At 37.7% G+C, this 27,236-nt stretch overlaps 1 protein-coding gene and 1 pseudogene across 4 annotated transcripts in view; one reads left to right on the top strand and one right to left on the bottom strand.

Moving 5' to 3' along the window:
• LOC138155417 (biogenesis of lysosome-related organelles complex 1 subunit 2 pseudogene) overlaps positions 1 to 27,236 on the bottom strand; it is a 964,561-nt pseudogene that overhangs the window by 133,676 nt on the left and 803,649 nt on the right.
• STARD13 (StAR related lipid transfer domain containing 13) overlaps positions 1 to 27,236 on the top strand; it is a 750,493-nt gene that overhangs the window by 359,677 nt on the left and 363,580 nt on the right. For all 4 annotated transcript variants that reach the window (XM_069080650.1, XM_069080653.1, XM_069080652.1 and 1 more), the window contains one exon: positions 3,824 to 3,857. In XM_069080650.1, coding sequence (XP_068936751.1) covers positions 3,824 to 3,857 — 34 coding nt within the window. The remainder of the gene's footprint in view (positions 1 to 3,823; positions 3,858 to 27,236) is intronic.

Below are 27,236 nucleotides of genomic sequence, written 5' to 3'. Positions count from 1 at the left end.
TGCTCCTAAAAGATAATTATCTTCTCTTCAGCCAGTGTAGAAAATGTAGGCAGTATAGAACACATGTTGTCTTTGCAGTAATATAAATTTTTAAAGTTTTTGCAAGACTGTGTATAAATTTTGAATCCAAGGCAAATTCAGCCAATAATGGGAATTTAGTGGGAGCAGTGAAGTAACTCAATGATGAGCTGTGTGTCATTTTACTTGATCAGTTTCCAGTGGCAGAGGATACCATAGTTGGACTGGTTTGTTTTATTTTTCCTCTAGTCCTAGATCCTTGGACTCTACAACTACAGGTTACTGTGATTTTAAATTTTTCCCTTTTGTCTACATATTCACCCATAATGTACATCTATTCTTAGGTTAGAAAAACTTTTCCAAATGGATAGAATAAAATAATTTATTTACATAATAAGAAGACCAAGACTGTAATTATGAACCAGGTTCACTATATATGTTTAATGCTCATATATCTTATTCCCATTAAAGGAAATGAACAGTTACTGGTAGCTATGTTTGCCCTGCCCTGGCAAAACTATAACTGCTTCATTTCTACTTGGGCCTTATTCCCTGTTTCATGGGCTATTATATTGGAATTCAGCCCTCTACTGAATATATCTCTATTTGAAACAAGCAGGTGGAAATTGTGCAAAGCAAATAACCAATAGTTAAGTGAATGACTCCTTTATCATCTGGTTTATTTACCTTGGGGTTTTATTTGCTGTTTCTTGTTAGAATGGTTTACTACTTTGGGCAATGAACAAACCGTTTCTTTGTAGTTCAAGAGTGGCAGGTGTTGAAACAACTTTTTGCTGAGACTTGGTCAAAAGTCATTCATGCCTTCACTCGCTTCATTGATCGTTGAGCTGCCTCAGAGGATGAGACTTCCCAGGGAAATATACTCAGATGTTGAGCTTATTCCATTCATGCTTCTTAACTGGGTGTTACTGCCATGCCCAAAGTAGCTATTCCCAAATGCAATTACATCCTTTACATAGCACTTTGGTAAAGTAGCTCCCTTAAATGGTATTATCCACAGACAAATGAGTACAACCAGTGAGTTCACAGCTATTATGTATGGCACTAGAGAAATTACAAGGTTGTAAGAGTTGCTAGGCAGATTCACATCTTTCCCTCTTAATCAGACAACTTAATACTTTCCTACTTCAATGGACTACTAATTTCTTTGATGTGGGTGAGTGAGATCACCTTCTAAGAGTTCAGAACACAACCAATCCACCCCTTCTCATCCTATGTAATTTTTGTTCATATCGTTCCATAATCCGTCACTGAAGGTCTATCCAACGTGCTGGAGACTCTGCTGGGGACCATCCATTAAAGTCCTACTTTAGGCCTCATTGCTTAGAACACTGCCTGGCATGTTGAAGGCACTTAATAAATGTTTGTTGTTGCCCGACCGAGATGACTCTGAGTTCTCAAAGGCTATGTCAGTAATAGACTATCTGATAGAGGAGGACCAGCTTAGCTAAACATGGAGATATTCATCACCAATAGGCTGGCCATAATAGGTGATTTATTCTTTGGGCCATGACAGCAACCCAGGGAACAGTCAGAGAAATCAGGGTTTTTTGTTTTGTTTTGTTTTTAAAGTGTTCTTAGGAGTACAGTACATTCTGCTATAATGCATATTTTGAAAATGTAAATTTGTTCCAATGCTATTGATACATTAGGGAACATTTTGAACATAACTCAAATTTCCAGTTTTCTTTTGCCCAATTTTTCCCTGAGAAACAGCAAGAATGCAGAAAAAATGCAGTACTTCACAATAGCTGTATTCTTAATTCTGATGCCCACTTCCATAAGCAAATTTCAGGTCATTGTCAAGGTAAAGGTAAAACTAATTATCTCTGGTTCCCCCCTTCCCCTTCTGCTCTTTAAGCAATGGCCTCTTCTAGAAGCTTGTAGTTATGGCCTGACCAGCTTGCTTGTACAGTCTGCCCAGAACCCCAAATATGTCTACAACGTTGTTTTTATTCAGTCATTTCCATTGTGTCTGCCTTCATGACCCCATTTGGGATTTTCTTGGCAAGGATACTAAAGTGTTTTGCCATTTCCTTCTCTAGATCGTTTTATAGATGAGGAAACTGAGGCAAACAGGATTAAATTATTTCCCTAGGGTCCCACAGCTAGTGTCTGAGGCTGAATTAGAACTCAGGTCTTCCTGACTCCAGGCCAGGTGCTCTATCCACAATGCCATTTAGCTGTCCACTATTTATTGAAGTATTTGTGTACTTCTTAACTATTTAACATGTGTAAAACTGTGCTCTCCTTTTATTAGGTTCTTGTCTGTTTTTAAAATATACTATTGATGAAGTTTTTAAGTTTTGTGCCCCAACCCCATTTCCTCCATAAGCTCTGTTTTTTTATTACATAATTTTGCATAGCATGCAGTGCTTTGGGGGAGTTCATATGTTTAATTATTACAGAGCTGTTTGTACCTCCTAAGATATACTTGGGAGCCTATGGCTAGTACTAACAGTGCCCAAAAACTTGAAGCCCCAATATAGTTGACTTCTCAGTTCTTGACCATCCGGACAAGAAAAGGAAATGATCCTAAGAAGAGAACCACAGATAGCTTCAGGAAACTTACATCTTCCCCTGGGATAAATGGGGTCACATGGTGGCCATTTATGGCCTAATCCTTCACTAATCCTTCCTAATCCTAATCCTTATAAACAACTTTCTTTGAGTTTTCGGAGTTGTCTCCAGGCAATGGAATTATCAACCATCAGCACTAATTAACCTTTGTGTTAATTAGCTAGGTAACTAGATGACAAAAAATATGGAGTGCTGGAATCATGAAGACCTGAGTTCAAACATAACCTCAGATACTTAACAGCGTATGATCTAAACCTGCCTTAGTTTTCTCATCTCTAAAATGGTAATAATAATAGCACCTCCTACCCCAGAGTTGTTGTGCTAACCTTAAAATGCTATCTAAGTGTTAGTTATTATTAATTATCATCATCATCATTATCAATGAGTATCTGGTTCATACTTCTTGACTCGACTTGATTTCCCTTTACCTGACACCATTCTATCCTTCAAAAAGGAACTTATAGTTGGTATGTAGATGCAAGGTGAAGGGATGGGCAGAAAAGAGGGAAAGTGCATCAAAAATGGGGTCACCAAAGGCAAATTTCACCTATTTCACTGTTTTTTCTATTATTGACTTTGTACCCAATACTGTACGTAACTAGAATATTCTATACTTTTGAAGACTATATCAAAGAGGAGGCTTCTATTGTTTGTCCCCCCCCCCTTTTTTTATTTTAGCTTTTTGGAGGGGGAACAGCAGGGCAATTGGGGTTAAGTGGCTTGCCCAAGGTCACAGGGGACTGTTAGTAAGTGTTAAGTGTCTGAAGCCAAATTTGAACTCAGGTCCTCCTGACTCTGGGGCTGGGGCTCTATTCACTGTGCCACCTAGCTGCCCCTATCTCCCCTTTTCTTCAGAAAAGCATACTTGGATTTTTACATAAGTCTTTTTTGCAGATGCTTCTAATTACAACCATGGGTAGAAATGCTTTGTCATCTCACCACTGCTTTGCATTGCCAGGAATGAACATAGACCAATCTTCTCTACTACTGAGTACTCTACTGTTATTACCCAGGGCCATTTTAACTCATGGGAGTCATGACCACCCCCTGCCCTGGCAGGCCCTAATCTTTACATTCTGGGTGCCATTCGACTAGGAGTATTCAAACTTGTTTGGATTTTTTCTTTGTTGTCCATTAATGGCATTTATGATTGGGGTTGGAGTATGATTTTTGAGATAATCAAATGGTGATTTTCTTCTTACAGGTGCTGCCTGACAAACAGGTCAAGGAGAGAGCTGGTAAGTCTGTTCTATGGCATGTACTTATACTTTTGATTTCGATAAGTTTGTACCTTGGAGTTGCCATGCACAGTGTGCATGTCATTAAATACTGAAAGTACATATTGATGAATTATTAATGGCAAGATGTTATGCATTCTTCTTCAATATGTCTGTGTTCCAAGGATCCCTGATTATGTTCACACTGTGTCCTAATGACCCCTACTCACCTTTTTCTCCTCCTTTTCATCTTCCTTCAACTACCATACTGGTGAACCGCCTAGGCTTCAGAAGCATTAGTATATGCACTAATCTCTTACTCTGAGTTGCTCATTTGCTTAGCATAGGATGCTGAGGAGAGCAGGGCAGTGGATTTTGATCTACATTAAAGAAAGTTATTAGCTTCACACAGTGAAAAAAAAACTCTTTCATACCTTTAATCTCTACTCCTTAGCATGCTGATGATTGACACTTTTTCTCTATGGAATAGATCAAAAAGTATGAATGACTTCATGTAAAATTATGATTACTACTAAGAAAAAAATCTTAGAGCAGGGGTCCTACCAATGGATATGTCTGTATTGTTGGACAATCCTTTTTCAGTCATGTCCCCTTTAGTTAGCACTTAAAGTTAGCACTTAAAAGGAAAACATATGATTCTTTGATGTCATAGTACTTTGAGATAAATTTGAGTATGAATTTTTATCTAAGAAAGTTTCACAATCAAAAAGTTAAAAAAAACTGGTGAGTTTTTTTTTATTTGTTTTTAGGAAGGGGTAGAGGAGGTGTATACCTTTAATTTTAGTTTTTATATAATCTGGTAAAATGGATACAGCACTTGAGTCATCTGGTATATACCTTTAAATCTTAGTTTTTACAAAATATTGTGAAGTACCTTTACATCCTGGTTTTGACACAATCTTGCAAAATGAATGTGGGAAATGCTCAAAGGATCAGTGCTTGCACCTGGATAAGTGTATGTCATTAAGGAATCGCCTGAGGCAACATTCGAATCCAGGTCTTCTTTATTCCATACCTAGGGGTGCTCATGCTAGACTGCCTGGAAGTGCAAGGAAGACAAAAAAAAAACAGTGCAACACTGCTTTTTCCTGACTTCACTGGCCAGTGTTCAAAAAATAGTGACCAAACAATGAAAGACCTTTATCCCCATTTTCTCCATACTTAAAAATAAGGGTGGGGGGGGGGAGCAAGGTGGCACAATGGTTAGAGCACTGGGCCTGGAGTCAGAAAGACTCATCTTCCTGAGTTCAAATCTAGCTTCAGACACTTAATAGCTGTATGACCATGGGCAGGTCACTTAGCCCTGTTTGCCTCAGTTTCCTCATCTGTCTAATGAAGGAAATAGCAAACCCCTATAGCATCTTTGCCAAGAAAACCTCAAATGGCATCATAGAGTTCAACACATCTGAAAAAATGGTTCATAAGAATATCTGCTGGTTGCATATTGACTTAGAAAACTATATGTTAACATTATCTACATTCTTTTGTATTTTATTTATTTTGTTCAGTATTTCCCAATTATATTTTAACCTGGTCCTAGCACAACTCAGCCCCAGGCCAAGTGTTTTGACACCTCTTGTTTAGCCCTTTTGGTTCCAGCATCAACATTTAGTAGCTATGTCACTTTCTGCTATCAGAGCCTCTGTTTCTTCATCTATAAAATGGATGCAATACCTATCCCTTCAGAATTGTTGTGGGAAAAGCCCTTTTTAAAGCTTAACAATCTATATAAATGTGAGCTTCTACCAACTTCCTTAATATTGAATATATTCTTCTATATATTACATCAATCTATAATGAAAATGTTGGGTACTTCATTTCTTTTGTTGAAATATCTGCCTGTATCTGAGTGTGTAAAGTGGATTTACCCTGACAAAAAACTAAATAAATAAATATAATAAAACCATTCTTCATCTTAGAAGTGACTGAGGAATGCACATGAATCAGTAACATATTGTTTTTAAAAAAAAACTGATCATTTTAACTAAAGAACTGACATATGAATGTTATTTCATCCCCTTTCTTGCCTACATAAAAATTTGATTCATCTAGGCTCAGATACACACTCCTTTTTGGCATTTAAAACTCTTCACTTAACTGGCTCCTGTTATACATGATTCATATAAATCCTTGTTATAAATGACTCACCTTCATGGACTCTACTGGCAATTAATCTTGATGTTCTCCCATGACTTTCCTGAGGTAGGATTTGAATCCAGGTCTCCCTGACTTTGTATTGGCTGTCCATGCCAGGAATGCACTTCTTCCTTACTGGTATCTATTAAAATCCCTAGTATCATTCTAAGCTCAGATCAGGTCCTATATTCTATTCAAAGACTTCTCTGATTTTCTCCCAGGCTTCTGGTTCCCTCTCCACCAATTATATTGTTTACATACACATACACAGACACACACAAGCGTGCACCGCTTGCACATTTCTCTCCCCTTTAATAAAGAGACTGTCCTTTTTGGTCTTTGTAACCCTAGTGCCTCTTATGTAGCAGATGGTTGCTGATTTATTTTATTTATGTTCAATATATTTACCTCACTCAGGGCTTACTAGCTGTGTGACCCTGGGCAGGTCACTTAACCTTGTTTGCCTCAGTTTCTTCATCTGTAAAATGAGTTGGAGAAGGAAATGTCAAACTACCCCAGTATCTTTGCCAAGAAAACCCCAAAGGCCCCAGCTCCTGGCAATAGTAGCTGGTTAATAAAAGCTTATTGACTGACTTTTGGACTGATTCTAGGACTTGGGACTAGACCTGTGATTTTATGGACATAGTGAATTCCCTCTACCAGTATAGGTCAGCACCTTCTCTATAGCTTCCAGTCCCAGAGCACTGAGGTCAAGTGACTTGCCCCAAGTTACAGAGCCAGCATCTGTCAGAGACAGAACTGAAACCAAGCATTCCTGGCTCAGACCAAGTTCAGTTCTCTACTACTATATCTTTTCCAATCCTTCATAATTTTAGTGCTTTCTTTCTGTTGATTATTCCCTATTTGTGCTGCAGGTAGTTTGCTTGTATGTACTGATCTGCAGCTTGTAGCCTCCATTAGATTACAAGCTACTTGAAAGGGGGTGTCTTTGATTTATCTCTATATCCTCAGCACTTAGCACAGTGCCCAGCACACAGTAGGTGCATAATGTTTATGGACTGATTGACTATACCATGGTGCCCCGGTGTTTCTCTCAACACAGGATAAAGTTTTGTTTTCTCATGTAACATAAATCCAGAGAGAGAAACAGCTATAATTTTCACCCCTGAAATAACAAATGTTTTTCTACTGCAGTTTAATCTCTAAAAAGGTGAGCATTTGGTGACCCATCATATAATAATAGCTGGCTCTCATATTGTGATTTTTGCATATTGGGAGGTAGAATTTGTGCCCACAAAAGCCACTGGTTTTTAGCAGTTGAAATTCACACTGCCTTTTGGTGCTCTGTTTCCATCAGGGGAAATGAATAGGAAAGCAGGCAAGCAGAAAACTAGAAAGAGGCAAGTTCATTTCTATAGATGTAATTAGAGAGAGCAACATGAGAGTAGGAAAGATCAGTGAAGGGTGGCAGAGAGCAATTTTTCTGCATATGTAAATCTGATGACCGTGGTAGGCAGCTAACTGAAATTCCCATATAACTAAAAAAAAAAAAGACTTTGAGAATGACTCTAATTCTTTTCTTTCCTTGTCTTCCATGGCATCCTTGGATAATTTCAGTTTTCATGCTTATTGTTTCTTGCTGTTTTAAAAAGTGAGGACTGTCATAGTCTATGTCTATTTGGGTTCCTCCACAGGCCTTCCAGGCCTCTTGGCTCACAGCTGCTTGATGTATTTTTGTGTGAAGGGAGATGCAATATTTCAGGCCGACTGAAGAGGCCACTGTTAGTACATATTGGCAGATGGTACAGAGGGAAACAGGAAAAAGGAAGTGTCCTTGACTGGAGTTCAATATTTGTAGTGGTGGGGGTGACCACGAAATGTACTTTTCTTATTTAGTAAAACTGTGCTAGATTGACCCATATTCTTGTTACTTCCCATAATTCAACTAGGGGTTAAATAGGAAGCCCAAATGTAATTCAAAGCCAGAAAAGGAGGTCAACCCAGGGATGGGCTAAGGAAAGACATGGATTGCTGCAGACATTTGTATTACTTCAAACATATACTTCAGTAAGGAGCATAGATTTAGAACTGAAAGAGACCTTAGAGGTCATCTGTCCAAACTCCTTATTTTATAGATGAGAAAACAGAAGGGTGGAAGTGAAGAGGAAGCATTTTCCAGACATGATGGAAAGGCCCTGGAGGTAGAAGATAGAATGCTAAGTTCAGAGAATAGAAAACAGACCCCTTTGGTTGAAACACAGAGTACATGTGGAGGGGAGTCATGTAAACTAATTCTGGAAAGGTCTATTAGAGCCAAACCATAATGGATGACATTCACTTCCATTTTAACCAATGCAACATCTGACTTTTATCACCAGAGACCCCAACCAAAACTGATTTAAGTGAAAGCAGTCACTACCAGAACAAATTGGTAAGTAGACTTATCCAGGATCACATAGATAGTAGTGGCAGAGCTAGGATCCCAACCCAGGTCTTCTGACTCCAAATTTAACCTTCCTTCTGTCACAATATGTAAGAGGGACCTTTTTTAAATAACCGTGCTGTGCTTTCCTATGCTCTGTACTGGGAGCAGGAATTTCAGCATAGACATAGAAATGAAGTGTCTGTGTCATATGAACAAGGGGTAATTTACTTCAGAGTCACCAGAGGCTTCTTTCACTTAAATGAGATTTTGGTGGAACCTCAGCTCTGCTAAAAGTCAGATGTTGCATTTGGTGAAATGGCAGTAAATGGCATCCATTATGGTCTGGCTCCAGTAGGTCCTTCCAGACATAGTTCACATGATTCCCCTTCATGAACTCTGTGCTCTAGCCAAACTGGCCTGCTTTCTATTTCCTAAACTTAACACTCTTTCACCTACCTCAGTGCCTTTTCATCACACCTGAAATGCACTACCCCTCCAGTTCCACCTCTGAGAAGTGTACCTTCTTTAAGGAGTCCCTCAGCTAACACCTCCTCCTATGGAAAGCCTTTCCTGATATCCTTTCCTAGTTGTTAATACACTTGTCCTCCTCAAAATACCTTGTTTTATTTATCTATATAAGTTAGATATCTGTCCATTTCTAAACTCTCAGAGACAGGGAACTATTTTTAATCTTGTCTTTGTATCCCCAGTATTTATATATATATAGTAGGAACTTAATAAATACTTGTCAAGCAGTGGATTCACTCTAACCACATTTTCTGCAAAGGTTAAATGCCATTTAGTAGGTTAGTAGGCTGACTGCCCTAGAGAACATCATACATATATACATACACACACATATATATATATATACATATATACATATACATACACACACACACATATATCAATCAGGATTTACAGTCCTAACTTAGCTTTTTCTTATGGTGTGACCCTAGGAAAGTCATTTACGCTCTTTGGTCATAGCTATCTCCTTGTAAAATGAGTTCAAACTCTCTGGTCTCTAAGAATTCTTCCCACCCTGACATGCAATGAGTCAAATGCATTCCGTAACCATCCTTTAACAATTAACCCAAAGTAGCTATCTTTTATTAAATAAGATACATGTGGCAAATCTGTTTTATATTTTAAAATTTTAACTCATTACCTCATTTCTTCCATACTTTGATGGATCATTACTGTGAGCGCTTCTTCCAACAGTGCATCTGATGACCTTTCTGCTTTCTCATGCTGGGTGATTCTTGTTCATGTGGAATAGTAGGTAGAAAGCTGGTTGTGAGGCCAGGAAGCCAGTAGTTCAAGATCTACCTCTGACAAATCCTGGCTTTTTGACCCTGGACAAGTCACTTAACCTCTCAGTGCTCTAAGCATCTCTCTAAGAATATTAGTTGCAGAGAAATTACTGACCTATATTAGCAAAGAAGGCTTCCTTATCTAAGAATTCCCTTTACCAATGAAATTACAGGTTCAGTCTCTATCCTTATCCTTCCCCACAGGAGATATCCAAGGTGCCCAATGTTTTGAAGGTCTTCTAAAAAGGTAACTAGGTGGTGCGTTAGGTAAAGCACGGGTCCTGGGGTCAAGTGAATTTAGATCCCATCTCAGACACTTACTGTGTCTCCCTGAGTAAGCCGCCTATCTCAGTTTTCTTATGTGCAAGATGAGGATAATAATTACACCTACTTCCCAGGGTTGTTGTGAAAATCAAGTAAGATAATATTTGTAAAGTGCTCAGCAAACCCTAAAGCACTGTCTATCATCATCATCATTATGTCTTCAGTATATAGTACATACCAGTACAATACTCAGGATGTCCTTTTGTTTTCTTTTATTGCTTTTCCGACCATGCTAGCCCCTTGATATTTTAATGCTACTTTTTACATATAAGTCATGGTCATCACATGCTATTTTTGTTTTGGTTCAGTCTTTTCAGTTGTATCCAACTCTCTGTGACCCTATCTGGTGTTTTCTTGGCAAAGATTCTGGAGTGGTTTGCTATTTCCTTCTCCAACTCATTTTATAGATAAGAAAACTGAGGCAAACAGGATTAAGTGACTTGCCCAGGGTCACAAAGTTAGTGTCTGAAGCCAAATTTGAACTCATGAAGATGAGTTTTCCGAACTCCAGACTTCAAGCTTTGCCCACTGTGCCACCTATATTTATTTATAGCTGCCTACATTTATATAGCATTTTCAAGTTTGCAAAGTGCTTTACAAATACTAAGTCATTTTATCTTGACAACAACCCTGAGAGATAGAGGTTGTTATTATTTCCATTTTATAGTTGCCATTCATTTCTGGATTACTTACAATTTGGATGCTTATGAGATTAGAATGTTTCATGATTCATGGCAACATCTTGTCATCGAGAGATTGAAATGATGCCTTTATGTGTCAAGAAACAGCTCTGGGATCTGGGGTCAAGAAATAGCTCCAGATGCTAGATTATTTCATGCATTTTGAAAAATCCCAAGTGATAAACACTTTTTAAAAATATATAAAAAATATTCTCTGAATGACTTTTAAATTGTTCTACATCCAGAAGATATTTCTTCCATATCAGGTCTTGTTTCATTTTCCCTAATATCATTTTTACTTTCTCACATTAAGAGCTGAGTTGTAAAAGTCACCATGGTGAAAATTGATGACTGTAGAAACTTGACTGATCTGTCCCATTTCTTGTCTGTTTGTTGGCTGGCTTTGTTTGCTCTGTAGGTGGCTTAGTTGGCTCTTGTAACAAATGTCTTAGACTCATTTTCTTCTCTTCAACTTCTTGAGAAATTTGGTGGAGGTGATATTGCTTGAAGTCTTTTATCATAATCCTGGATAATATTTTACAAATGAGGACATACTCCATATTGGCACTGTCCTTGATACTATAGTATGGGCACAAGATTAAGTATTTGCTGACTGAAGTGTTTTCTGAGCATTTTGGTCTCCTCACTTAAGTAATATTGGGTAGTAGATCGAGTTGCTAGAATTGCAATCAGGCATACCTGGCTCACATTCTACATCTCATACTTACCAGCTTTGTGACCATAGACTTAAAACTCCCTGATAGGAATAAGAGGAATAATAATATCCATAGTCACCACATTGCAGGGTAATGGTGCAACTCAAATGTAACTGTGTGTAAATTACTATATAAAATCAGTTATTATTATATCAGTTTATCTCTAAGATTGGTGATAATTAGAATCAATATCTTAAATTTTTTCCACTTTCCATTTTCAACTGTTCTCAGAATCAATAACTTATTTTCTTTATCTTTTCTTCCAATTTGCCTAGATCTTAATCTTTATTTTTTTTGTTAATGATTTGGTTGAACACAGAAAGATGTTATGAAGAAATTCCCACATCAATAATCAGGAAATTTCTGTCAAGATAAAGTCAATTTCTTTTTCTTTTCGTGCATATGTGTGTACGTGTGTGTGTGTGTGTGTGTGTGTGTGTTTTATGTAATTCGGTACCTGACATACCCATTGCTTTCTGTATTTTTACTCTTGAGGAAAATATTCAAAATATGTAGGTATGAGATTTCTGAATAATCTATATGCCTTTAGTCTCTTTTCATTGCTTCATACTTCCATTTATCTATAACTTTTTTATATCTTTTAATTTCATTTATAGGGAGAATTTCAATTTAGAAACAGTTCATTTCTTCCACTAACATATTATCTTATGATTTGTTGAACAAAGACTTCATATTTAGAGTACCAACAGTTAAGGCAATGTTTATAAATAGTCAAAAGTTCATAATTTTTAATACCCTATGCCTCCTTTTTCACCAGTCTGCCACCATCACTGGAGAGTCACTCAGAACCAAGGGCCACTGTTTCATTAGTCATCATGGGTAATGTTAATGGAATATGAAGATCTTCCCATTAATAGGCCTATGTGACCATATGTGTCCCCTTTTCCCTTAGAACAGGAGCCATGTTCCCAGGACTAAAGATACACAGGTATTTCAGTCACAGCTGTGATACATTCTGAGTCATGTAGAGCCCATTGGGGGAGGAACTTGTCTAAAGAGGAGCTTGTTTAGGGGGAGGCTTGCTTCTGGGAAGGCTTTCACACCTTTTGGTACTAAGCTAATTAGGCACTGAGTCACAAGGGTTGTGGTACCTTTGGGCTCTAAGCCTATTAGTTGAGAACTATCGGGAGGTTGGTATTTGAGGGGGTTGCTTATGAGAAGGACCTTTTGATTCACTGGATGGGACTCTAAGTAGCCATTTGTTAAGAGCCCCCCAACTCCTCAGAGGTTTGTGCTCTCCTGATCCAGTGATGTATGTAGGTGGTTGTCTTACTTTGTTTAGACAGTAGGAGCCCTGTCTGTTGAATCTCTGTACTAATTTCTCTGTTTGTATTTTCTACTTATCTGTAATTAAAGTAAGATTGTTGATCCCTTTAAAAGTTGTCTTTCCTTTAGCAAAGCACATCAAAGAGCCTGTGCTAGCAGGCCATACTGGATGTGCGAGGGTGCTTGTTATTACACCACAGCCAAGAATTCATCACTTGAGAACCAACTTACCACCAGTGTTGCTTCCACACTTAGAAAGGCTAGTTCTTAGACAGCAGACATACAATCTGTAAGGGGACCTGTAGTCCAAGGTAGACCCTTACCAGAGCTTGTGCTCTGCTGATATATTTTTTAAAATTCAAGGTTATTGATACGTTATTCATTCACTCAGAGTCTTCAACACTTGCAAAGTCTTGAACTAGCAAGCCATGTCACTTTTTTTCATTTTTTAAATTAAAAATTTTCAGTGACAAAAATTGATTTTTATCTCTTTCCCACGTACCCCCTACCAAGTGAATGGTTTTTTTAAAAAAAATTTTATCATTGCAACAATTATGCATAGTTAAAACAAATTTTCACATTGGCCATGTCCAAAAAAAAACATATTTCTCATTCTGAATTGTAAGTTCTTCTCTTCTTTGTCAGGAAGTAGATAATATGTTTTACCATCATTCCTCTGGAATCAGGGGTTGGTCATTGCCTTTGATCAAAGTTTGAACAGCTTTCCAAATTGTTTGCTTTAACAGCATTGTTCCCCTGCATCACTCTCCATGACAAACAATCAGTTCTTGAGGGGATCAGGTTTTAAGTTTAAAAGAGAAGATAGTTTTAAAAATCCTTCCCCCCAAATAAACTAATAAATAAATTAATCTATCTAATAAATTAAACAAACATTCATTAAGCACCTACTATGAAAGACACTCAGCCTATCACTGGGGATATGAGAGAGAGAGAGAGAAGAGGGGGGGAGAGAGAAAGGGAGGGAGAAGGGAGAGAGAAAATGAGGGAGGGGAGAGAAAGAAATAGGCCCTGCCCTCAAGGAGCTTAGATTTTTCTTGTGGGATATATCAAGTACTCAAGACAGAAAATATAAAATAATTTCAAGAAAGAAGAAATGTAAATAACTTGGGAGATCAGAAAAAAACATTAGGTGGGAGGTGGAAACTGAGATGAACCTTTAAAGAAGCTAGAATTCTAAGAGTGCATTCCAGATGTGGGATACCTTATGCAAAAGAGGCATGAAATGGAATGTCATGTGCAAAAACAGCTAGCAGGCCCATTTTATCACTGAACTGGAAGGCATGTGAAGGGGAAATAATATGAAATAAGACTACAGAGTATCCACTTACTTATTTGTACATGGTCACCCAGAAACATGGTTAGGACAGTGTGAGCTGGGTAACAATCTGATAGTAACTGAAAAGGTATTTATTTCCTGGCCCTAGTTATTTGTTCTTCCACCAAGGCCTACATCCGTTCTCCCACATTCCCAATCCTCATACATTGGTTGTATTATGGCTTTTTTTTTGTCTATGTTATCTTATAGATGTGAAAAATCCACTGGGGAAATAATATGTTCCTACTATTTTCTAAAAAAAAAAAATAACTCACATTTGTATAGCCCATTACTATGAAATAAGGTATTGCAAGTACTATTATCCTCATTTTCCAGATGAGAAAATTGAGCCTCAAAAAAGTTAAGAAGTTAAGAACCTCAAAGAAGTTAAGTGACCTACTGTAAGTCACATGGTCAATAAGGATTACAGTCAGGATTCGTGGCTTCCATAGTTTCTTTCAAATCTTAGCTAACATTAGACCTTGTACAAAGAAGCCTTTCCCAAGCCCCCTTAATCCCAGTGCCTTCTCTTTGTCTATTATCTCTAATTTATCCTATATGTATCCAGCTTTGTACCTATTTGTTTGCATGTTGTAGGGATTGTCTTTTGTTTTTCTTTATTTTTTTCCAGGACTTAGCCAAGAGCTTGGCACATCATGTTTTGTAAGTGCTTAGCGATGTGATTCAAACCCTGATCTTTGTTGCTGCCTCCAAGCATGGGTTCTACAGTAATATACCATGCTTACCTCTCAATAAATAATTTTCTCAGGGTGGCTAGGTGGTTCAGTGAGTAAAGCGCCAGCCCCAGAGTCAGGAGGACGTGAGTTCGGTTCCGGCCTCAGACGCTTAACATCCACACAAAAAAAAAACTAGCTGTGTAACCTTGGGCAAATTGCCCCACCAAAAGGCAAAATAAATAAATAATTTTCTCTTAAGGAAGGTATTTTCTTCCTCCTTACAGAGGACCAGAGAGCACAGTGTCTTTGTGTTTCTGCACAGTACAGAGTTCCAGGATTAGACCTCATAAAGTACCACTGGTCTTCAGGAAATCTTTTATGGTCTATTGACATTCCTAGGAAATGAATTACATGCTATGAATGAGTTCATATCTAAGAATATAGCAGCATAAGTAATGATCATTATCCATGAGAATCTGATGATGTTTTGATTTTTTTGTAAGATTAATTCTATACAGATTATAAATATGATTATAAGGAATGTTATATGGGATATTCAAGATTATGTGTATAAGAGCATTCAAGACTTAAAAAGATGATTCTAAAAATTTTAAAAAAAGCCTTATACTACCTTTTGTTTTCTTTATTTTACCACTTCACAAAGATTACTATTTCAAAAATTATGAAATTAACCATTGGCTGCTTCTAAATATATTTCTAGAATGTGGGTAGACTGTGGTGAAATCTAGAAGGTGAAATCTATTTCCTCCAGTATAACATTTACCTTTTTTAAAAAAAGCATGACTCTATTCATATGAGTAAAATGAATAAGTTCCCAAATATTAGACTTCAAAATTTACCTTTGAAATCTTAATATTGAAATGAAAAAATTCTTTCTTTCCCTCAAGATTTTATAAAGAAGCAAATTTGAAAGACATCAGATATGAAAATGGTGCTTTATTAGTCAAGGACTATCATTTGCTGCCTTGAAAATGATATTTCTGTGTCTCTAGGATCAGAGAAAATTATTTTTGATTTGATGAGACTAAAGAAAATATTGATTAAAGTTGAATTTCTTTAATCGGAGAATAATCCTTCCTGACTGCCCCCACAAAGCATCATCCTCCCACAACATTATGTAATTATTCTCTTCTTTTTCAGTTTTTTCTCTGTGATTTCTGTACTAAGATATAATGAATTGACTTTTCCTCTCATCATATGAAACCCAGTGGGAGAAGTCGACTCATTTCCCACAGGATTATGCAATATGAGAATCTAGCTACATGTTTCATCATTTTGATATGTTCTAGTTCTCAGAGTCAAGCATCCATTCTTCAAGAAATAATGTTTGTTTGGATTTAATTTCCCCATTCATCACTTTAAAAATATTTCAAATCAATTCAACAAGCATTTGCTAAGTACTTACTATGTGATGTGTACATATTGTCTCACAAATGGGTATTTTTAAAAGTTAATATTCATATCTTTAACAGTAATGCTCTACTACCACTTCTAAAGTTACTATCTTCTTTTTGTTCTTCTCCAGAAGCATCTTATTCCTATGTATTTGTTATATATCTTGCATTTTTACTTTGTAGTTTTTCAAAATATTTTTGAGGCAATGTGGCATAATGGATGAAGAATGGCCTCATGAAGACAATACAGTTCCTTGCATGTTGACTGAGTGACCTCCTCTGTGCCTTAGGAAATTCTAAGATGACGAATTGCAGAGTGGGCTAATTTATATTGGTGGACAGTGATCCTTCTCTGGAGTTTCCCAATTCAAGAAAACCCCTGGTCCTATTAAGACAAAGGGTGTACTTTCACATCAATTGCCTCATTTGATGTTTACAGTGGTTTGAGTTAGACCAGGGTAACAATATATGTCAAAAAATATTTTGTATAATATAATTTTGTAATCACATCACTGTGAGTACCACTGATACAGATCACAGCCCTCCAGATTTTAGTGAATGGTCTCCAAGAATTATCAGGGTTGAAAAATTCAACCTATTTCTAGCCAATCTAGGGAGGACCCTCTCCAAATTAATCTCTGCTGATCCAAGCTCCAGACATGCATTCCATCCCTGAACCTCTACCTGAAGCTGTTCCAACTTGGGAGAACCTTCCAGAGCTTACCCTCAACTGCTGTAGACTTTGAGAACCCCTTGAAGGACAGGGAAGACAGTGATCTCTCAACGTATTGATACACTAAAGTTCTTTAACTTACTCCTCCCATGAGCTCTGCACAAATCACTCAACCATCTCTAGTTCCCAGTTATAAAATGTGAGCAGAGGTGTGTTATAATAATAGAGGTATTGTGAGGTGTGTGTGTACATGCATACAGTGAGCTGAAATCTCAAACCCACGGGGCAGAGAAACATCTTAAACCTGGAAAGGGAAAATCCTTTTCAAGTTTACTCAGGAGAAAAGAATGTCTCCCCACTCAATGAGTGCTTCAGCACATGTGAGCGTGTATCAATAAAGTTTAGCATAATATAAGGGTGTAGCCTGTAACAAGACCAAAGGGGTGCCTATAATTAGCTAGGCTTCTAATCATGCAATATCAGCCTTGCCATACCAACTTTAGCATAGCTCTAAGAGTTCTATGCACTTGACAGGCTGTAAGGGGAACTATGTTTTCTAGTAGCTCTTGAGGTCTCTATTTCCAGGTGAGAAGAGGATAGATTTTCTTTCCCTAAAAATTCCAAGAGACTCAGCAATGATTTTCTATCCCTAAAAATTCCAGGAGAGCCAGGCAGAGAAGAAGGAGAGAGACAGAGGGAGGGCAAAAAATACATTTGTACTTAGTTGGCTCTTTCTATTACATTCTAATAATTTAATATATGCTATAGTTTTCTACTCTTCACCTCTACTACAGAAATGACACCCTGATTTGTGTTTACCATTTTAGAGCCTTGGGATTAAATGAACAAGGCCTCTACTGCCTATAATCATTTCTCTCCAACATTGGTGTCAAAATAATTCTCCTGCTGAATAACATTACACAGTCCAATTAGCTAAATCTCAGACCAGAAAGGTTTTTTTTATTCATCTTCCAAGTGCTAGGATAGTTGTCTGCCTTCACAAGTGAACTACTATCATGATTCAAAAACCCGCTAAAGACAAGTTTGTCAGGTCTGTGGCTATTTACAGTCACAGAGAAGGATCTCTGATAACCACAACTTTGGTTATCTAATGAGGTGCAGTATACATCTGAATTTTCATGTTGCCTTCGTTTGGGATGCTGAATTCTAAAAATATATCCAAGTCTCTGTGAGGGATGAATTTTTGAGGCCTTGGATAGCTTGTCAGTTTAGGAATCATCATTTCAGTCTTGAATTTGGTATCAAAGGGAAAAGAGAGCATTGATGTTTAGTGAAAGGGAAGGCCTAGAATGGATTGTTTTTATTAAATGCTATTGACTTATGTGCACAACTTTTTTTAACTTGGACCCCAGTTTGTTTTTATTTGTCCATTAGCCTTATTGGGTTGTCAGAATGGCTATTTCTTTTCCCTTTAATGGGAGAGGGAGGGAGAAAACATGGGCCATGTCTCCTTGCTGATCTGGGGGAAAAAAATCAGACCAGCTTGTTTGGGTGCTCTTTGAGAACAAACAATCAATTAATTGTCTGAGAGTTGTTGTTTTCAAATATTTGTTTTGCTATTGTGGAACCATAATCATAAAGTATTCATATGTTCCTTGATAATGAACTAAATATATCAGCTAACTCATACTGAGGGAAACAAACACAAATACACATGCCCGAGCATACACATAAAGCAATTTCTTTTCTTCAATAAAAAACTTATTTCTGGATCCTTAACTGTGTTTTGAATGATAGAGATTGCCAGAAGTATAACCTCAAGGTAAGTGAAGTATTATTATGATGACAGGTCTCAATACTTAGCCCTTGGCGATGCCTCAGCCTCCCAAATATGTACCTACACCAACCTTGTCCTCCCCTCTCAAAACTCAAGTCCTATGTTCCTTTCCATATACTATTTCCACCTAGAAGTTCCCATTATCTTGAATTCAACATTTCTTATCTCCAGAGGTTCCCCATTGTATCCTTGATAAAATATAAACCCTTTGACATAGCTTTTAAGGCCCACCATTAACTGGTTACAACCTACACTTTATTTTAGCCCTAATTCTCATTGCTTTTCTCACTCTACTGTCTAGTCACAATGGCTACAAGCTCTTCCTTAAACTCAATATTCCATCTCCCACTTGATGGCTCCACACCCAAGAAGCACTTACCTCCTTATCTTATCTTCATCTTCACCTCTCAGAACCCTAGTCTTCCTTAAAGTCCCAGCTTAGATAACACCTCCTCTCTGAAGCTTTCTTTCTAGTAGCTAAAATGTTCTCCCTCCTCTAATTGATTAGTTTTAGAGTTACTATGAATATGTATATCCTTCTAGAAGAATGTACGCTCTTTGGAAACAGGGACTATTTCTTTTTTGTCTTCCTAGCACAGTGCCTTTCATAATAGTAGACACCTAATAAATATTTGCTGATGTTAATATCTAAAATATGTTTCAACATCTTCATTACAAATCAACTCATTAACAAAAGGTAGAATATACCCTTTATTCATTAATCACCCCAATCCTCTACTAGATTCTTCCTTTGAAAAAAATCACATGCATTCCTAACTTCCCATTCCTACACTGCCACTACCCTAGTTGAGACTTACCACATCACACCAGTGTAATACCTTTGTTCTCAGACTTTCACAAAAACTGTTCAATTCTATTTTTATTCTCTGACTTAACCTTGTGGGGAGCCACGCCCAACCAGTCTTTCTGCCATCAGTCTCCAAAATTCACCCTGCACATGGCAGCCAGATTAATCTTGCTAACGCTTAGCTTCTAATCATATGTTACTCTACTATTAAAAAATCTTCAGTGCCTTCAATCATAAAATATCTATTTTGGAAGGAACCTCAGAGGTTTATCCAGTAGTCCAACTCATATCTAAATAGGAAGACACCACTAAGAAGTGTCTGGCCAAGGGTTCTGAACCTCTCCTCCATGAACTTGTGTGTATATGTTTTTAATATGTATTCTGATAATGGTATTTCAACATAATTGGTTTCCTTAGTGATCCTACGTATTTTTTATGCATCTAAAAATGTTATTTTAAGATGGTGTCCATAGACTTCAGAAAATCATCAAAGGGGTTTATAAATGAAAAATACTTTAAGAAACTTTTCTAGCCTCTGTTTGATGAAGTCTGATAATTGGCATCCATTACCTTTCTTTATTTTTTTTTTTTTGAGGGCAATTGGGGTTAAGTGACTTGCCCAAAGTTACATGACTAGTAAGTGTGTCAAGTGTCTGAGGCCAGATTTGAACTCAGGTCCTCCTGACTCCAAGGCTGGTGCTCTATTCACTGTGCCCCCTACCCATCCCAACCCATTACCTTTCAAGATTATTACCCTTTGGGATAGTTCAAATTGTTTTAAAACTTTTGCTTCCATTGAATTGAAATCTTTCTTTTATTTCCACCCATTGATCCTGGTTCTACCTGGAGCCAAGCAAAACAAGTCTGATCTCTCTTCTGCATGATTACTCTTTAAAGTATTCAAGACAGGGATCATGTTCCTCATTCCCCCCGTAGACTGTTCTCTGCTAAATGTCTCTGGTTCCTTAAACTGATCTTAATATGGCTACATTTCTAGTCTTATTATTGTTCTGGTCACCCTCCTCCTGATAAACTTCAGATTGTCAATGTCTGTCCTAAAATATAGTATTCCAAACTGAACACAGCAGCCCAGATGTGGCTTGATGATCATTCTGGAATCAAACTTCTATTTATGCAGTATAAAATCACATAAGCTTTTTTTTTTTGCTTCAATGCCATATTTTTAACAGTTTTCTAAAACTCCTAATTTATTTTTTCATTTAAATTGTTGTCTAGCAAGGCAAGGCTATGTTACTTTATCCCTATTAAATTTCATCTTATTAGACCAGAGTTTCCCAAACTTATTTGGTCTACTGCTGCCTTCTCAAGAAAAAATATTACTCAGTGCCCCCTGTAAATATACATTCTTTAACCCTTTAACAGTTTTTTTTGTAATTTGTCACTTAAAAATTTTTTTATATTTTAAATGACACAAATTTAATAAATTATTGCAAATTTGTGGGTTTTTTCTTACATTGAATTTTTGATGATGCAGTATTACAACATGTAACAAAATAGTATCATATTGTAAACAAATCATTACAAGTACATATTTCTGTGAGTGCATGCTGGACTTCCAGACAACTCGTGACACACTTGCCTATCAACACTTGCTTGTTAAGACCTGGTGGCAGACTTGACCACTGATCACTTATAACTTGCATTTTGTGTGTTTATTTGGAAAATAATGTAATCACTACAATTTTAACTCTGCTACACAACAGATGAAACATGTATGAATGGTTTTTCAAAATTCTCTTTTTTCCTTATGCTTCCACTGTCCCCTTATTTTTATTCAGTGCCCCCCAGTTGCACACAAGGCTAGTACCACTCCCCAGCAGCCCCCAAGGGGTGTATCACTCACTTGGGGAACCTATGGAAGCCAATCATTCCAGCCTTTTGAGATATCACTGGTTCCCAATTATGATATCCAACATATTACCTACCCTTCCTAGGTCAAGGATTCAAATTGAATTCTAATTTAAATTCCATGTCCAATACTCTCATCTACTTGTCTTTATTTTGCCATGCAAAATTAATTCTTTAAGGACAAGGGACCATGTCTTATGTATTTCCTCAGGTCTTAGCTTAGTGACATAAAATTAGTGTCTTCAATTAATATCAATTAATTAAATGATTCTGCAATAGAGTAGAAAGAAAAGAATATCAATCATATGATCATTAGGACACTGTCTACATAAAAATAAAAAAGAGCAGCATTTGTTAAAAAAATTAATTCAATCTTATGGTTATTTTTAACATATTTTCATCTCAATAAATTGATGGGTTTTTTTTTAGCATCATGAAAACATTTTTATTTCAATTATTGAAAAAGATCAGATAACCAAGTATCAAGTGGCCAGCTGAAGCTGGGTACACAACTCATTACATTTGAATAAGAACATAGGTTTGTCACAGCCAAATAAATAATAGCTCACATCTATAGTGCTTTAAGAGTTATAGAATGCTTTCTTCATATCTTTCCTGTGTGGTGGTACAAAAGCATTATTATCTCTCAGAAAAACTGAGGTCCACAGAGATTAAATCACTAATCCTAAAGCTAGGAGCAGAGTTTGGATTTGAATTATGGTCCCCAGACTTCATTTCAGTAAAAGTTCTGCTATCCACAATACCATACTGCCTTATTGTTTTCAGGGTTCTATTTATTAAATGGTAGCTAAGCCCTTGAGGGGAATGAGAAAAGGGAAGGAAAAGAGGAGTATTATTAACTCTTCCATGAAAGAAGAGAGAGAATTCATGTAAAAGGTGACTCTGAACAAACTTTGGAGCTACAGAACCCACAAAATGACACAGAGAAGCTAACCTCCCACTGAGGACAGCCCAGCAGGTTGGCAGGGAGCAGCCAGCACAGAGCTCTGGGAGCCGACCCCAGCCCCTTGCCAGCTGGAGGTTTTAGCCCCAGGAACGGCCTGACTACCCTCTGGCTGGAGGGATTTCAGATCACCAGCAGCTGTGGTGGTTTCCAGAATTATCGACCCACAGAAGCTAAGGACAAAGTGAGAGGTCAGTGAAGTATGGACTTTGGGATCCGGTAGTTTGGGAGTGCATCAGCCTTTATCCCTTGGAGGGAAAAGCCACTGAGGCACCACAGCACAGCTGCTACCATGTGGCAGCTTTAGCTCCTGGCCTGCAGACTGTAGGGGGACCAAGAGACCAGTCTGAGGGGTAATTGCTCTTGCTTTAACCTGCTTGGATCTGGATTGTGGTCTAGGGTGGAGGTCCTGGGGTGTGTGACTAGCATGCCAGAGCGTGTGGAGGCTTCAGAGAGGGCACCCAGCTAATACCTCCCCTGTCTGGCAGAGTCCTACTGTGGCAAAAAGCCCAAAAGTCAAGTAATTGAATGGCAACATGAGTAAATGAGGTAAGCAAAGCAAACAGAGGAATCCAATATTAAACTCCTATTTGGGGGACAAAAAGGATCAAAGCATGGAACAGGAGGAAGACTGAAGTCAGAACTCCTTCATCAAAAGCTTCCAAGAAAAATGCAAGCTGATTACAGGCCATAGAGGAGCTTAAAAAGGATTTTGAAAATCGAATAAGAGAAGTGGAGGAAAAATTGGGAAGAGAAATGAGAATGATGCAAAAAAATTATGAAATGAGAGTCAACAACCTGACTGAAGAAAGTAACACCTTAAAAAATAGACTAAGATGGCAAAAGAGGCTCAAAAAGGCAATGAGGAGAAGAATGCCTTAAAAAGCTGAATTTGCCAGATGGAAAAAGAACCTCAAAAGCTCACTGAAGAGAATCATTCCTTCAGAATTAGATTGGAGAAAATGGAAGCTAGTGACTTTATGAGAAATCAAGATACTATTAAACAAATGAAAAAATAGAAGGCAATGTGAAATATCTCATTGGAAAAACTACTGACCTGGAAAATAGATCCAGGAGAGATAATTTAAAAATTATTGGACTACCTGAAAGCCATGATCAAAAAAAGAACCTAGAAATCATCCTTCAAGAAGTTCTCAAGGAAAATTGTCCTGATGTTTTAGAACCAGAGGGAAAAACAGAGGTTGAAAGAATCTACCAATCACCTCCTGAAACAGATCCCAAAAAGAAAACTCCTAGGAATATTATAGCCAGATTCAGGAATTCCCAGTTTAAGGAGAGAATATTACAAGCAGCCAGGAAGAAACAATTTGAATATTGTAGAAACACAATCAGGACAACACAGGATCTGGCAGCTTCTACACTGAGGCATTGAAGGGCTTGGAATATGATATTCCAGAGGGCAGAGGAGCTGGTATTAAAACCAAGAAATCACCTACCCAGTAAAACTGAGTATCATGTTTCAGGGGAAAATATGGTCATTCAGTGGAATAGAGGACTTTCAAGCATTCTTGATGGAAAAAACCAGAATTGAATAGAAAAATTGACATTCAGATAGAAGAAGCAAGAGAAGCACGAGAAGGTAAACAGGGAAAAGAAATCATAAGGAACTTAGCAAAGTTGAACTATTAACATTCCTACATGGAAAAATGATAATTGTAACTGATGAAACTTTTCTCAGTATGAGAATAATTGAAGGGAATAGAAATGTCTGTGTATATACATATACACACACATACATATATATGTCTATATAGGCGGGTATATGGGCGTATGAGTACATATATGAATATGTGTATATAGGTGTACAGGTATACATACAGGGCACAGGACCAGTTTAATGGGAAGGGATGATACTTAAAAGGTGAAATTAAGAGGTGAGAGAGGAATATAATGAGAGGAGATGGGGAGAGACAGATTGGGGTAAACTCATGTGGAAGAGGTAAGGGAAAAAGGTTGCAGAGGAGGGGAAGAACAGGAAGTCAGAGGGGAATGGGTCAACCTTATTCTCCTTGAGTTTGGCTTGGGGAGGGAATGACATACACCCTAAATACGGTATCTCACCCTTCAGGAGAGTAAGGGGGAAGGGGATGAGAGGAGGGATGATGGAAGGGAGAGCAGGCTAGGGGGGAAGGAAGTTGGAAGTATGCACTTTTGAAGAGGGATAGGATCAAAGTAGAGAATGGAACAAGTGTGAGGTGGGATAAGAGGGAGGGAAATATAGTCAGGCTTTTACAATATATCTACTATGGAAATATTTTGCATAGCTACACATGTACAACCTATACTGAATTGCTTATCTTCCCAGTGAGGGTGGGTGACAAGGGAAGAAGGGAATGAATCTGGAATTCAAAGTTTTAAAATCAAATGTTTAATATACATATATATGTACACACATATATATGTACTATTATTAATATTATTTTACACGTAAATGGGAAATAAGATATACAGGCACTGGAGCATAGAGATCCAACATGCCCTACTAGAAAGTTGGAGGGAGTATAGGAGAAGATATGGGAGAGAGAGAATTGGAGGAGGAGATATCCAGTGGGATTGCTATTTTGATGTGGTGGGTGGGGGAAAAACGGGGAAAATCTTGAGGAAATGAATGATGTAAACTAGAAGTTAATAAAGCATTTGGTAAAATTAAAAAAAAATAAAAGAGAGATCAGTTCACATTCAGGAATGGCACACTTTCAAGTTATGTAGCAGTTGGACAAACTCCTTTCCATACTCAGATTCCCTGGCCATAGCAATTCTGATTTCCTACAGTATAGGCACAAAGACCCTACAGAAACACCATCTCAAATTGCTCTCCATCTCTACCTTACCTTGTAGGTCTACTGGAATTCCAATTACAGCCTCTTTCATTTGCATGTTGGAGGAGTAACAGTGCTTAGGACTCCAGCTATCTTAATAGGTTTATGGAGCCCAGAAAGCCACATGGGTTCTTGCTCCCTACCCCCATCCTAACCTGTTTCACAGAAGTAAAATTAAGTTCAGATGAACATCAAGGGAGACCTTAAATGAGAAAATAATTTCTCAAAGAAGAGGAATGCATGGAAGAGACGTGGCAGCCTGACTGCCTTGCCTTAATGTTGGAGTACAAGGGTACAGGATGTGCACATACAGGAGAAAAAAGGGAGAAGTTTATGGCTAATTGTCTGCAAGGGCACCTCGGGTCATTTTCTGCACTGGCTGGTCAAAGCCAACTCTTTACCCTCAGCCTGACTCCTTAGACACTCTGGCTACAAAGCCTGGACTCACTGCTAAGTGACTGGTCAGCCTGCTTACTGCAGAACTGCAGTAATTTAGGGGGGATGGGAAAACACAAGTAGCTAATAGATGGCTCTGTGCCAGCCCATATTTATAGACAGCTTCCCTAATGCAGTCTCCAAAGATGCCCTTAGTACTGGGCAAGAGTTTAGAACATACTCTGAGTTCAATCTCTTCTTTCATTTTACAGATGAGGAAGCTAGGACCCATAGGGGTTAGGTGACTTGCCCAAGATCATTCGTCTAGTAAATGGTTGAGCTGGTACTAGTTTGCTTTTTCTGTGTTGCCTCTCATTCTTATGCTCATATTTTTGTTCATTTGGGCAGTATTTCCAGATCCTTCTTAGAATTGATCACCTTTATCTACATGTGTTCTGTAGGTTAATAGATTGATGATAAAAGATTTGGTAAAAGAAACACAATCTGACTGGAAACATGGGGTCATTTTATATTTAATTTTATTTGCTTTGTCATTCACCATCTTTGCCAATAAAACAATCTGAGGACAGGCAAGGCTTATTGGCCAAATGCATCCATGGAATATTCTGTCCCTAGAAAGGCTATTCATCAAAGGAAAGAAATTTCTATACTTCAAATTTCAACATTTAGCTTCTTTTTCTTAATAATTTAGAAAAGTAAGAACATGTGGTACAATGGAAAGATTACTGCCTCTGGAGAATCTGGGTTAAAATCCCACTTCTGACAATTATGTGTGTCCCTGGGCCAGTGATTTAATTTTTTTGAGCCTCAATTTTCTCCCTATCAAATGCTGAAATTGGACCAGAAAGCCCCTTTCTAGTTCTAGTTCTAGGACCCTTTGTCTTATATGAACCAGAAAAGTCCTTTCAGGCTATCAGAATCCTACCTGCCACCCAACTGCCCCAGTGACCTGTAGGATCAGGACCTAAAATAAATTAGAGGAGATTTTAAATACATCGAGTTGTATGTGCATAATTTTAATGCAAAATAAAGATTTAGTTCATTGCTTTCCTTCATTACTTTAGGCTATTTAATGTCTCTTCAGTCCCTATGAATGTATCATTGCTATCACATTAACAGTAAGAAAGGAAAGCTAGTGAAAATTTTACATGCTGAAATTTTTTTTGTCAACTAACATATTTATCTAATGTTTCTTCCAGACAGCCTTAATAACAGTATTTTCAACTCAATCTTGATAATGTCTACGGTGTTTTTTGGGTGCGGCTAGTTGGTTCATTGGTTATTGTGCTGGGCCTGGAGTCAAGATGACATATTCCTGCGTTCAAATCCAGCTTTAGACAGTAGCTCTGTGACCCTGGGCAAGTCACTTAACGCTGTTTGCCTCAGGTTCCTCCTCTGTAAAATGAGCTGGAGAAGGAAATGGCAAGCCACTCTACTATCTTTGCCAAGAAAGCCCCAAGTGGGGTCATATAGAGTTGGACATGACTGAAAAATGACTGAAAAAACAACTGAATGGTATTTTTTAGAGCCTGTTTTGAGATAATTAATGGTGGCTAAGTTGCCATTCTTCACTTAATTTTGACAGAAAAAGCTTTACCACCTTGAAAATAGTGTTAGGAAATCAAATAAATGCTGAGTCTTTGGAGTTAAACAGCCAGGGTTCAAATCCCAGCTCTGTTCCTTACAGACATATATGATAAGATCACAGAATTACAAATTCAGAGCTGCATCAAACTTTTCAGGCCATCTAATCTGACCCCC

Source organism: Petaurus breviceps, unplaced genomic scaffold (genome assembly GCF_028583685.1).
Source record: "Petaurus breviceps papuanus isolate PSGF00001 unplaced genomic scaffold, PetGlider_PUasm1.0 91133, whole genome shotgun sequence".
In the NCBI taxonomy this organism is placed as follows: Eukaryota; Metazoa; Chordata; class Mammalia; order Diprotodontia; family Petauridae; genus Petaurus; species Petaurus breviceps.
The sequence above is the reverse complement of the archived record's forward strand: the minus strand, read 5'-3'. Positions and strand labels throughout refer to the sequence as shown.